The sequence below is a fragment of the Phacochoerus africanus genome, chromosome 11 (genome assembly GCF_016906955.1).
Source record: "Phacochoerus africanus isolate WHEZ1 chromosome 11, ROS_Pafr_v1, whole genome shotgun sequence".
Taxonomy (NCBI): domain Eukaryota; kingdom Metazoa; phylum Chordata; class Mammalia; order Artiodactyla; family Suidae; genus Phacochoerus; species Phacochoerus africanus.
In genome coordinates this window covers 79,964,850-79,978,288 of record NC_062554.1, presented here as the reverse complement: position 1 = coordinate 79,978,288, position 13,439 = coordinate 79,964,850, and the positions used below count along the sequence as shown (strand labels likewise).

The window sequence follows — 13,439 nt, the reverse complement described above, 5'->3', positions numbered from 1 at the left end:
ATAAGATTAAATAAGATTATGGAAACAAACTGTCTCAGTAAATTACAATGCAAATTTTGCTTGTTGATGCCATTAAAAGCAAAACAGTAACACAACACAACCAAATTTCACCTTCCTACCATACTTAGCAGGAAAAAAAAGAAAGAAAAATCAGAGGAAAGGAGATAAGACCAAGCACTGAAAATTCTCTGGAAGAGTATTTAAAAAAACTGTTAAAGGGATAAAATTGAAAGGGCTTTAATTTCTCACTTTAGTTAAATTTCCACCCAAGGGGCAGAATTAAATAATTTTTATTGTTCATGTATTTATTCACATTTTTTACATAAAATATTTAAATGTAATATGTATTTCTCATATTCCTGCAATCAATATGTACATATATGTGTTAGAGAACAGAAGATAAAAGGAAAACCATACTTTTCTATGTTTTTCAATTTTGCACAATGTGAATATGACTTAAGGTTTATTGTTTTTAAAATCACAAAATATAATGAGCAAGCACACATGCTTTGTACCTCCGATTTTTGAAAGGCCCAATCCACAATGTCCAGCACTTACCAAAGTACAACTTTTTATTTAGTCCATTTTATTCTCTTAAGGGAGCTAAAAGAAAAGGCAAAACTCCCCCTCAGAGGGTGCCACGTGATCTGAAAAGAGAAGAATCTGCTCCCAAGCTGTTTACAGCTCATATTATGCTCAGGATGTTACTCTATTTCAGGGTATCTCTAGATTTTCTTTTCCTCTGTCCATAAAATAAGCACAAACATATTTTTAAAGAAGAGAAAAAACGCCTTTCCATTTTTCTATCGTTTTGTTTTTTATAGAGGTATAGCTGATTTACATATTATTGCATCTTTGGAATAAGTCCTTCTCTGCCTAATAATTATCTAAGCTATCAACTAAAACAGAAGCAGTGATATTATTTAGTGATAAGATCTTAGGGAGATGTGGGAAACCAAATGGACAAAATAAGGTTTAAATGCTTTAACTTTATATTGACATTTTAAACAAAATCGATTATTTTTAAAAAAAGGTCTGAAAATCAGCTCAACTCCAGAAAGCTGGGGAAAGGGAAGCAAGAAGGAAACATTTACCTGAAGCATCTCCAACTTTAAAATCACTGTCATCTGAACTATCATAATCGAGAGCTTCTAGGAGAGAAGCTGCCAAAGGCTTCACCTGCCTCCTCTTGGAGCTGCGATCCACTGTTAAGAAAAAAAACATCACATCGTCATCGTCATTCACAATCACACCAAGCACAGGGTAAAGCTGTGGTGCTGAGGGAAGGCTCAGATAACCTCCTGCAGGTGGTGCAAACCTTTGCCTTAATTCAATTCTCAGCAAAAGGTGAGATGGGAAGGTTGGCCTGGGGAGGGTCAGGCAGCCACACTGGCAGCACCAGCCCCTCAGGTGCAGCAAATGCGAACCCAGGCCGACCAAGATTGAAACTGACCCTCTTTAAAAATCTTGTTTCCGAGATTCGCTCGTAATCTCTCACTTAGACATCTTAACAGTCAGTATGAAGAAAATGCAAAGCGCAGGGAATATAAAAGGCAATGTTCATTCTCAAGGACCGTGGAGGGGGAACGTCCAGGAAAGATCCGACTTCCCCCAGGATCCTCCCACCCCTGCCCTACACCCGCCGGCCCTGACTTCTGCAAGGACTGAAATGGATCTGTCTGCCCGCGGACGCCTCTGACACACTTACTAAGGAATCCGAGGTGGTCGTTTGAAGGAGACCTAGGGAGAGGCTTAGAGAGCCCAGGTAGCGCCGAGGTCGAGGACTGAGACCGCGGAAACAAGTCTGAAAGATGCTATTTAAAAACAGGCGGCGCCGCGGACAAACCAGGGCGCCCTAAGTGCTCCCCCCCGTGGTTCCCCTCCCGCCCCCCCGGCCCCTAGTGCTCAGAGAACCGGCCCCGGCAGCTCTGGTGGCTTCCCTTGGCTCTCCCCGGCCAGAGGCGCCCTCCGGCCCAGGCAGCGCGGCCAACCCGGCAGCCCTGGGGGGTTAATTTCCCCCGACAAAACTCTTAGGAAAAAAAAAATAAAGAAAAACTTTATTAGCCTGCAACAAAAGACCCAGAATTTGCACAATCCGAGGCCGGTTGTCTAAGACAATAGGGAAAGCAACGACCCGGATACAGCTCTGAAGAGAAGGAAGTGAAAACTCAAGCCAGAGAGCAGCCCTAAGATCAGCTCAACCTGAGAGCGCATGCGCTGGACTAGCCTCCACTCTCGCTTCGGGAGGAGGAGCCGAACGGAGCCGGACGGAGCCGGATGGAAGCCTAGACGGAGCCCAGCGAAGCCGCGCATTACGGAGCCGGAGCCCAGAGGTCTCCAAGACCCTCCGTCCGCAAACCTCTTAGGCTCAGCCTTCAGTCCAAATCTGGGGGAAGCCAATTTTTGTTTCTGATAAGACGGCAGGATGTGTGTCCCCATGAATGTGGAATAGTGCTTTTCATACACTTCGGGAATTTATTTTTTGAGGTGAATGTTTAAATCTGTATAAACATGAGAAAAGTATGTACAATTGGATTTGTCAGTCCTCGCGACCATTTCAAACACCATGTTTGTTCACATACAGGTTTATTTTTTAAAAAACACTGAAAATCTGAGCAATATTCGTTCTTTTTAAATGTTTATATTTCAAGGGTAGAGAAAAATTTGGATGAAACTGATTCAATTCACTCATTTATTCCGCCAATAAAAGTGTTGAAATCTTTTGTGAATGAATTAAATTTTATTAACACTAGGAGTTCCCGTCGTGGCGCAGTGGTTAGCGAATCCGACTAGGAACCATGAGGTTGCGGGTTCGGTCCCTGCCCTTGCTAAGTGGGTTAACGATCTGGCGTTGCCGTGAGCTGTGGTGTAGGTCGCAGACGCGGCTCGGATCCCGCGTTGCTGTGGCTCTGGTGTAGGCCGGTGGCTACAGCTCCGATTAGACCCCTAGCCTGGGAACCTCCATATGCCCTGGGAGCGGCCCAAAGTGATAGCAAAAAGACAAAAAAAAAAATTTTGTAACACTAAATTTGAAAAATTATTAAGTACTTATGTTGTACAATTTATGGAAATATTACATAGTGGCTAAATCTTCAGCAAGAGAGTTATCTTTTCCCTGCCAGATATTAAGGTATAGTTGAAGATACAAGCAAAAAAAGTGAGCAATTGCTATTGTGAAAAGTGCTGCCAGGGGAAAAAGTACCCATGCTAGGAGAAGAGAAGTCTTCCTGCAGAAAGTTACATTTAAATCCAGATATAGCGTCTAAACTGGGAAAGGGAGGAAAAAAAGACAGTTTCTAGACCAAAGAAAGGACATGTGCAAATGACAAGGACTAAGAACATGACTAGTCAGATTCCTCAAAACCTGGGCAACCTCTAATGCCTCAGGACTTTCCACCCTAACGTTACTGTAACCTCATCTTTCTCTGTTCCTCATCACTGCTAAAAATGCAATTTCTCTGAACCTTCAATCTCTGAACCTTTAGTTCCCTAACCCAAACTACCACTGCCCACTCAAACTTTTCTATTGTGCCAAAGAAACTTTCTGAAATTTTAATACTTAGAAAACCCTTTTCCCTTCCAATGATCATTCTTGTACCTCTCTGTATAAAATGGAAAATTGCCCTGCAGGCGTCTCAAATGAAAGCCCCTCCTTTTCTCGGCATGGAAAGGTGGCATCTGATCCTTAATGCTCCCCACTTGCTTTCAGAGCTGTTATTTCTCCAATCAAAATATTTATTTTCCAAACCCTTGGCCATTGCCTATTAGCAATCATTTTTTTAACTTTCAGTTTTGGATTAATTTTAGATTTATTGAAGTGTACAAAGATAGTACTGAATTTCTTTATACTCTTTATTTTCTTGGTCACACGCATGGCATGTGGGAAGTTCCCAGGCCAGGGATCAAACCTGAGCCACAGCAGCGACCCAAGTCACTGAAGTGACAATGCCAGATTCTTAACCTGCTGTGCCACAAGAGAACTCCAGTTGCTTTGTATTCTTCACATAGCTTCCATTTAATGTCAATATCATGCATAACCCTGGAAATTTATAAAACTAAAAAATTAACAATAGTACAATAGCATTAGTAATACAATTAAGTAAAATTCAAATTGTACTAGTTTTTCCACTAATATCCTTTTTCTGTTCCAAGGGCCAATCCAGGGGATTATATTACATTTAGACTTGTTTAAACTTTGCAATTCATGTGTTAAAAAAATTTTAAATATGAAAAGAAAAAAGGTAAGGAAATAAGGGAGGGAGGAAGGGGAAGGGGAAAGGAAGAAAGAAGGAAGGAAATAAAGAGAGAAAGAAAAAGAAAGAAAGAAAAGAAAGAGAAAGAAAGAAAAGAGAGAAAAGAAAGAAGGAAGGATGGAAAATAGCTGATTCCTTTTTTTGATGTGCATTTAATAATTGTGGAAGAGACTGACAATCATCTCCCAATACCTTTTATCACCTTCTTCTTCAAAAATAAACTTTAACTAGGCACAAGCTTTCTAAGAATAAAGACTGCATTCTTTAACTTGAAGTTATGTGCAATTATGTAATTAAATTCCAACTAATGCAATGTTAGAAAAAAATATGTGCAATTTTCAGGAAATGACGTTAAACTTTCTCCTCCCTTTTCTGGTTGCCTTTTTTTTTTTTTTTTCTCTCACCTAACTGCCCTTGCTAGAATATCCAGTGTGCAATTGAACAAATGTAGGAGAGCTGACTTCCTTGTCTTCTGATCATAGGAGGATAAACTTATAGATTTTTGAGAAAACTTACATATATTATATATATAGAGGTGTACAGCATTATAATTTGACAACTGTGTACACTACAAAGTGATCACCACCAGAGTCTATAGTTACCATTCATCGCCATACACTTGACCTCCTTCACCCATTTCACCCCATCCCCTTCCTCTCTAACGAATAATCTGTTCTCTCTATCTCTAAGTTTGTTTTTGTTTTATTTTCTGTGTTCATTTGTACTGTTTTGTCTTTTTAGAATCCACATATTAGTGAAATTATATGGCCTTTGTCTTTCTCTGTTTGACTCATTTCACTTATTATATATATATATAATACTCTCAAGGCCCATCCTTATTAATGCAAATGGAAGGAATATGTTCTTTTTTGTGGCTGAATAGTATTCCATTGTATATATCTACTGCTAACCTCTGAACAACTCAGAAATTAGGGGCATTGACCCGCCACGTAGTCAAAATCTGAGCACTGCTATCTCTCATCAAAAACAGGGAAGTGGGTAAGTGACTCACCCAAGGGCAGGAAGCAGAAACAGTTTTGATAGCATCAGGATTGAAACTTTAGATCATTTGAATCCACAAGTTGTGATCTCTAATCAAACACAAAAACTTTTCCCCACACTTAGCTAATTTAATGATCTGTAAAAAGAAACTACAGGTACTACATTTACTGAAAAAAAATTCAAGTATAAGTGAACATGCAGAGTTCAAACCCATTTTGTTCAAGGGTCAACTGTATACTACAATTTCTTTATACATTTATCAATCAATGGACACTTAAGTTGCTCCATATCTTGGCTATTATAAATAATGCTGCAATGAACATGGGATTGCACATCTTTTTGAATAAGTATTTTTAAGTTTTTGATTAAATACCAAGAAATGGCCTAGCAGGGTCATATAATAGTTCTTTTTTTAATTTCTGAGGAATTGCCATACTGACCCTTTTTCTCTCTTCTACTTCAGGGACCCCTATAATGGCAATGTTATTTTGCTTGATGTTGTCTCAGAAGTTCCTTAAGCTATCGTCACTTTTTAAAATTCTTTTTTCATTTTGCAACTCTGTACGGTAGAGTCCATTGCTTTGTCTTCCAGTTCACTGATACACTCTTCCACTTCATTCTGTTTGCTGTCGGCCTCCTCTAGTGTATTTTTCAGTTCAATTATAACTTCTATTAGGTACTTTCTTATATTTTCTATCTCCTGTTGAAAATCTCACTTTGTTCATCCATTCCCCTCATGAGTTTTGTGAGTATCTCCATGCCCATTACTTTGAACTCTCTGTCAAGTAGATTGCTATCTCCATTTTGTTGGGTTCTTTTGCTAAGGTTTTGCCTTGTTCTTTCAACTGGAACATATTCCTCTGTTTCCTCATTTTGCCTAATTCTCTGTGTTTATTTCTTTGTACTAGGTAAATCAACTACCTCTTTCAGTACTCAAAGAGTGGCCTCATGTAGGAGATGTCCTTTTGGACTCAGAAAAGCAATCCCACCTGGCTACCAGAGCCAAATCCTCTAGAAGTGTCCCCTAGGTGGGCTGCATGCACCCTCCTGCTGTGGTGGTGTCATGACTGCTGCAGAGCACTGGTGGATGAAGCTATTCCCTAGCCAGCTGTGAGGCCAGCCAAGGAACAGGGCTGGGTAGGGCTCTTAATGGGATTTTTCCCCTAGTGCTTACAGTTTAGCAAAATGTCTCCTATTTGCGTCTCAGTACTCAGGGAATGTCCCAACTGGTTTTTGCTTCTCTAGTAAATACGTCAAGATTACTAACTGGGTCCCCGTCACCTACGGTCCATGCACTTTTTAATCTGGTGTTTTTGTACTGGTTTTGGGGTTAAGTGAGCCTGCATGTGGGCCCTCTAAAGCATGTTTTTCATTATCTCTGGTTCTATAGTTTTCTGGATGTGTTCTCTGCTGGTTTTAAAAGCTAGGTGTTTGGAGGCTCACCTCTTTGATGAAGGCTCTGAGGGTTGGGATGCCTGATAGGGAGCTCAAAGCCTTTGTTCCTTAGGGAAAGATCTGCACCTTTGTGATCTCTCCTAATTGTGGATCACCATGGCTCAGGTTTGGGTTTTTTTCTTCCTTGATGGGACCACATTTCTTCTTCTCCTCATCTTAATATTGTCATTTTAATCTATGTTGTGTAGGCTCTGTTCATCCAGTTTTTAGGTCCCTTTAAGAAGGAATTAGTCCAAAAAAAAAAAGAAGGAATCAGTCTGGATGTAGCTGTAGATTTATTGTGTTTGTGGAAGAAAGTAAATTCAGTAACTTCCTATGCTGCCACATTTAACACTCTCTGGAGTCTTTTACTATTTAGCTGTATTAGCTGATGGGCTTTCACAGATGCTCTTTATCAGGTATAGGAACTTCCTTTCTGTTTCTAGGTTGTTGATTATTTTTATTATAAAAGAGCTTTGAGTTTTATTATCATCTGTGTCTGTTGAGATGATCTTGTGTTTCTGTACTTTATTTTATCAATATGGTACAAAAATACATTGATTGATTTTCATATGTTGAACCAACCCATGCATCACTGGTATAAATTTCTCATCATGGTGAATATGTTACTGAATTCAGTTTTGCTAGTATTTTTTTGATTATTATTGCATCTATAATCATGAGTGCATTACTATTATTTTTATGTCATATAAATAGTTTTCATTACTTATAAACTGCTATTATATAATTTCCTATAAATTTTTGTACATCTTGAAGGCACACATGATAAATTACCATTGGCATTCTTAACTCAAAAAAATTTATATGTTGTAATGATCTGCCATCTTCTTGTTAAGATATTTTTATTATAATCCATCATGTTTCTTTTTTTGGTTCTACATTAAAATTTGAGGTACACATGCTTTACTACACATATTATAAGAACAACTATTTCCTGATAGCTGCAACTGTAAGTGGCCTTAATGGAGTTTTTTGCCAAAGAATACGCTTAATATTCACAATTCTGTTCAACTATGTAAGCTGAATGTGATTGTACAAGCATCATCAATAATAATTATAAAAAGCAGATATATATTTAGAAATGGCCCTTCAAACTAGTCCTACAAAGGCAGTGATGTAAGCAGCATATTGTTGCTGTGGACACTTGCTACAGGAAAAAGAAAGAAACAGATAAACAAAAGACAGTAAACAAAGAGTCGGGAGACCTGAATTTTAGGCAAAACTTTACCAGTGAATTTCTGTGTCTTTAAAAAGCCAACTTGAGGAGTTTCGGTTGAAGCTCAGCAGTGACGAACCTGAGTAGCACCCATGAGGATGTAGGTTCAATCCCTGGCCTGGCTCAGTGGGGTAAGGATCCAGTGTTTTTGTGGCTGTGGTGTAGACCAACAGCTGCAGCTCTGATTCAACCCCTTGCCTAGGCACTTCCATATGCTGCCAGTGTGGCCCTAAAAAGAAAAAAAAAAATCAACTTGAATTCTTTGAGTCTGTGATTCTTCATTTAGAATCTGGATTTTATGAAAATACCCTCTCTCATTAAATAAAAATTTTTAGAAGTAAATGACAAAGTAACCTATCTTCAAAATTACTCCAGGAAAATAGGAAAATGTCCAAGATATAGGAAGTCATGCAACACGCACACACACACAAAAAAAAAGGCATAAAAATGAAAGATTATAATTAATTGTAAATAACTATTGATAATGAAATTGTAGGATTTAATATAATTAATAATCAAGGATAAGAAAACTAGAAAAGTCGTAGTTCATAATGATTGTAAACAAATCAAAGAAATATGGAAATAAAGAGATGGGTGCTTTGGGAAATTAAAATAAGAGAAATGAAAAAAACTGAATTGTATTATCTGAATTGAGGGAGAACCTGTAAATCCCGATTAGTTTTTGAAGCAGCCAGAAAAGTAGAAATCAGTTTGTCATAAACCTAAGGCTAATAGGTCTGGCTCACAAAGGGTAATTGAACATATCATTTACCTTTCTACCCTCCCCAAATTTCACTCAAATCACAGAAGAAATATAAAAATAGAAATAAACCTTAAAACCACAGTACTGCTATAAACTTTAGAGGGGTGTAACAAACAAATTTTTGAGGACTAGCAAAGAATGTTTATAGTCATGGAGATAGGCTCAGATTGCCAACAAAACCCCTCTGATTAAAAGTGGATTGGAGTTCCCATCATGGATCAGTGGTTAATGAATTTGACTAGGAACCATAAGGTTGCAGGTTCGACCCCTGGTCTCGCTCAGTGGGTTAAGAATCCAGTGTTGCCGTGAGCTGTGATGTAAGTTGCAGATGCAGCTTGGATCTGGTGTTGGTGTTGCTATGGCTACGGCGTAGGCCTGGGGCTACAGCTCCTAGCCTGGGAACCTTCATAGGCTGTGGGTGCGGCCCTAGAAAAGACAAAAAACAAAACAAACAAACAAAAGTGGATCTTCTCATCCAGGTGAAAGAGATGAGTCACTGAAGTGAGTTTTTCCTGTGAAGTCTCTGCATAACCTCAGGTAATACATAATGTGGCCTGTGAGATGAGCTGAAACTTAAGACAATAGGCTGGGTAATTCATTATAAGTGAAAGAATCTACATAACAATCAATTTTCAGAGGAGTTGAAAACTGTTTCTCCCCAGAATAAAAACTTCAAGTTCATTTTTATTAAGTGAGAAGTCTGATTCCAGAAATTACCAGAATGGGCACCAGGTTTATAGGAGATAATGAACCTAGTGGCACGAACTGCCATAAAAAACAGGAAAATCCAGCATAAAAATTACCAATAAACCATAAAGGAGAGACTAGTTTTGTACACCCTCCTTATATCGATGTTCTTCCCACCCACCACAACCATCAGAGCAAGAACATCTATAAACAGAACTTACATTCATTATCTGCCAGGCAAACAGGACTGACTTAGGCAATGTATATAAATTCTGGCTACCAAAACTACATAATTTATGTATACAGACACATAGGCAACCAAGAATCAATAAATATTTAAGTAAAACTACCAAAATGAGAGGTTTTAATTTTTTAATCTTTAAGATAATTATATAATACATACATATCAGGTCTCTCATGTACAAGATTTAAAACGTGCAAAGAAGGTAGAGACCATCTCTTTTAGCTGTAGCAGCACCACAAAATGCTCTATTATCTATGAAAATAGAATCTATATGCGGGCATCTACTCACCAGTTTCAAAGATATAAAGTCATGGTGGAGAACTAGTTCTGGAAAAGGTTAGCAGCAACAGCTGCCCTTTGTATTCTGACTTCTGTATCAGAGCTACAGTTGTATAATCTTGAAACTAAAAACTTTGGATCTCTGACGTTCACTCCTTCAGCCTTTCAAATGATTTTGTATGTACCCAATTTCTTTTCAGCATAAAACACTTAGCGTGGTTTCTATTGCTTCTACTAAAATCTTGTTTGGTACAGTGCTGAGCCCAAAAGGTCTTTAGAAAACAAACAAATAAAACCTCTCATCAGTGGGAGTTCAAGATTTATTATTTGACTTGGTGTAGGTCAAAAGGCATTGATGACTTCATTACTAGTGGGTAATAAGATACTAGTAGTCTAAGGCATGCAGTGGTAAAACAGTTACTTTGGTATTGCATGTGATCACCTGGAATAAAGTGCCTATTGAAGGCAAGTCTTTGGTAACAAGTGTTTGCTATGATAGGACATTAGGATAAAAATAAGAAATACTGAGTTGGGCTGGAGCCAACAGCTAGCCAAATGGCTATTATTTGTGATCTCTTAATGATATTTGTTGCAGAGAATCCCTGGCTCATTTTGTCTTGGCATAATGTTTTCAGAGATAATCAGGAGAAAAAATATTAGTAAAGTACAAAAATATTGTAATGAAATATCTGAGCTCACAGAGAATCCTAAATACTTCCACAGAGAAAAGACACAGAATATCCACAAAAGAATAGAAGTCAGGTTTAATCAGAATTCTCAAATGCACTTTTTTTTTTTTTTTTTCTTTTTAAGGTCTCTGTGGCATATAGAGGTTCCCAGGCTCGGGGTCTAATCTAATGGGAGCTACAGCTGCTGGATTACGCCACAGCCCCAGAAATGCCAGATCCAAGCCACGTCTGCAACCTGCACCACAGCTCACAGTAATGCTGGATCCTTAATCCACTGAGCCAGGCCAGGGATCGAACCTGCCACCTCATGATTCCTAGTTGGATTAGTTTCTGCTGTGCCACAACCGGAACTCCTCAACTACAACTTTGGATGGCCGAGAACTTTTAAAGGCATTTCAATATTTTCAAATATCGGGTTCGTTGATAATCACTCTTTTCAAATTATGTGAAATATACTGACTACAGACTTTTCTTCAAGACAGCCAGGATTTGTTCTAGTATTAAAAACTTGCCACATATATAAAAAAAGAATAATACTGACATTTTAAAGTTTATTTTTCATAAATAATATTTTTGTACACAGTACAAAAGTTTTAAGTGTACAAAAGGCTATTATGAAAATAAATTTTCACTTCATCTTTGTGCCTTAGCCAGTCATCTCTCTATACCTAACAAGATTCTTTTTTTAACATGGTGCTTAGCTCAGGGCTGAGTTTCCATAATCGCTTTATTGAGATACAATTCATATACCATAACATTTACCCTTCTATATGGAAATTTTTTGGCACATTCAAAAGCTGTACAATCTTCACCACTATCTAATTCTGGAATGTTTATAACATCACAGAAAGATAGCCCAAACCCATCAGCAGTTACTCCTTGTTTTCCCATTCCCAGCCCCTGGCAATCACTAATCTACTTTCTGTCTCCTGGGATTTGCCTATTCTAGTCTTTTCATACAAATGGAATTTTAAAATGTGTGGTCTTATCTGTCTGGCTTCTTTTATCCAGCACAGTGTTTTCATGGTTCATCCACACTACAGTTTGTTTTTAAACTAACATTATACTATGACATATCAGTATTTGTTCTGCATGGAGAAAAGATGAAAGTGAGAGGTGAGTACTTCAATATTTGATATAATAGCTATGTATTAAACAGATCTCTTAGACAAGCTGAGGTATTTAATTATGTTTCAGTGCATTTGAATGGCAGTCTAGGGGCCGAATTTCTCAAGGGGCAAGTCCCAAGAAAGCAAAGCAGATGGGCAAAGACAGCATCAGTGGCGCAACATCATAAAGTCTACAATATTGTATGTTAGACAGACAAATAAGGTTAGTTAGAGACAGGAGGTTTCATGTCATCAACTCAAAAGGTGGCAAAGCTTTCAAACAAACAAAAATGCACAAATGATACCTTCTGTTCTTTATAATCCATCAGATCTTTAAGTGACAGTGCATAAGCAAACTCCTGAACATTGTTCTAAATCTACACAACTCAGCTTTTTTTTTTTTTTTTTTGGCTGCACTTGTGGCATGTGGAAGTTCCCAGGCTAGGACCTGTGCGACAGCTGTGACAATGCCAGATCCTTAACCTGCTGCTTCACCACACAGGAGTATTCACACAACTCAGTTAAAAAAAAAAGAAGAAGAAATTTTTGTGGAAAATATTAAAGTGAAAAAAAATAAAAATACAGATGAAAGGATCAAGAAACAAACACCTTTATAAACACCACCCATGCCAAGACCAAGAAGCCTCTCTTGAATTCCCTCAATTAATACCCTCCACTGCCTATAAATTTAATCATCATCTTGAGTCTAACACTATTTTAAAAAAAATGTATGTACATGGATCACTTTGTCTTTTGCTGAATTATTTCTGTGCTGAGGCACAAAGAACCTGAACCTCAGTAAATCCAGACACCGGCTCTGGGTAGGGTCAGGGATATGGAGAAATTCCACTGATGGAGAGGAATACACATCCTGAGGTTGCCCGCCAAGCTCTTCTGCTCACCTGCAAATATTCCCCCAGATGGTTTTGGCCTTAGACCTGAGCACTGAGGCTCCACAAGTGGGAGAAGATGTAGGCTCACCAGAGGAATCTGACCTGTTCCAAGGCTCCCCTCCTGGATGCTCTCAGGGCTCAGAGCATTGGGAGAGTCCCTGAAACTGAGGTCCACTTAATTCTGGCCACTAGGGTCCTTGCCCACCAGCAGGGTCAGAAACAAACTGAGTAGAGATCAAGGAGAGGATGAGCTGACTAGGCTCTGGTCAAACATGGTGGACCAAGTACACATCTCAATCTCTTCTCATCCTCACACTCACTAAGTGAAAGTAAAGGAATAAAAATACCAATCACCAGAGTCCAGAAGAACAACAAAGTAAGGAGGTGGTGGAGGATCTGTTTCAATAGGTTTGGGAAGCCAGGAAGCAGACAGCTAAGGAGTGACTGCTCTAGAGGAACAGAGGAGGTAAAATCTTTGTGCCTACAGAAGAACTACACAGATGGGAAAGCAAAACGTTTTGTCCTTCCGTCAGATGAAGAGACCTAGGCCTCCGAAGCACTGGGTACTCTGGAAACCAGAGTAAAATGTGCTGCTGAAAACCATGAAGTTATTGAAGATCTGTGTTTACCTATCTATGATCTTCCAAGCCCCCTCAGGCATCCCAGGAAACTGGGCATCATTCAGATTCCCTCACCTCTGTATGAGATGGGAGGTTTATTTTCTGGAGAAGATCAAGCAGAGGCTTCAGCTCAGAAGTCAAGGATTTGGAATGAAGCTGAAAACAGGGGATTAGATGGAGGCCCATATACTGAACAGTAGGGCCCCCAGACCCTCCCCCTACCTCCCTC

At 38.8% G+C, this 13,439-nt stretch overlaps 1 protein-coding gene across 4 annotated transcripts in view; it reads right to left on the bottom strand.

Annotated features, from left to right (window-relative positions):
* PHF14 (PHD finger protein 14) overlaps positions 1-2,133 on the bottom strand; it is a 131,243-nt gene extending 129,110 nt beyond the window's left edge. For 2 of the 4 annotated variants that reach the window (XR_007130697.1, XM_047752233.1), the window contains exons 1-2: positions 1,709-2,132; positions 1,095-1,205 (exon numbers count right to left, since the gene is read on the bottom strand). Coding sequence is in view for 3 of the 4 variants with exons in the window: in XM_047752233.1 (XP_047608189.1) it covers positions 1,095-1,205; position 1,709 (112 nt within the window). In the remaining variant the exon portion in view is untranslated. Of the gene's footprint in view, positions 1-1,094; positions 1,206-1,708 lie in introns of all 4 variants that reach the window. The other 2 variants (XM_047752232.1, XM_047752234.1) reach the window with 2 other exon arrangements.
* Between the last annotated feature and the right edge of the window lie 11,306 nt (positions 2,134-13,439).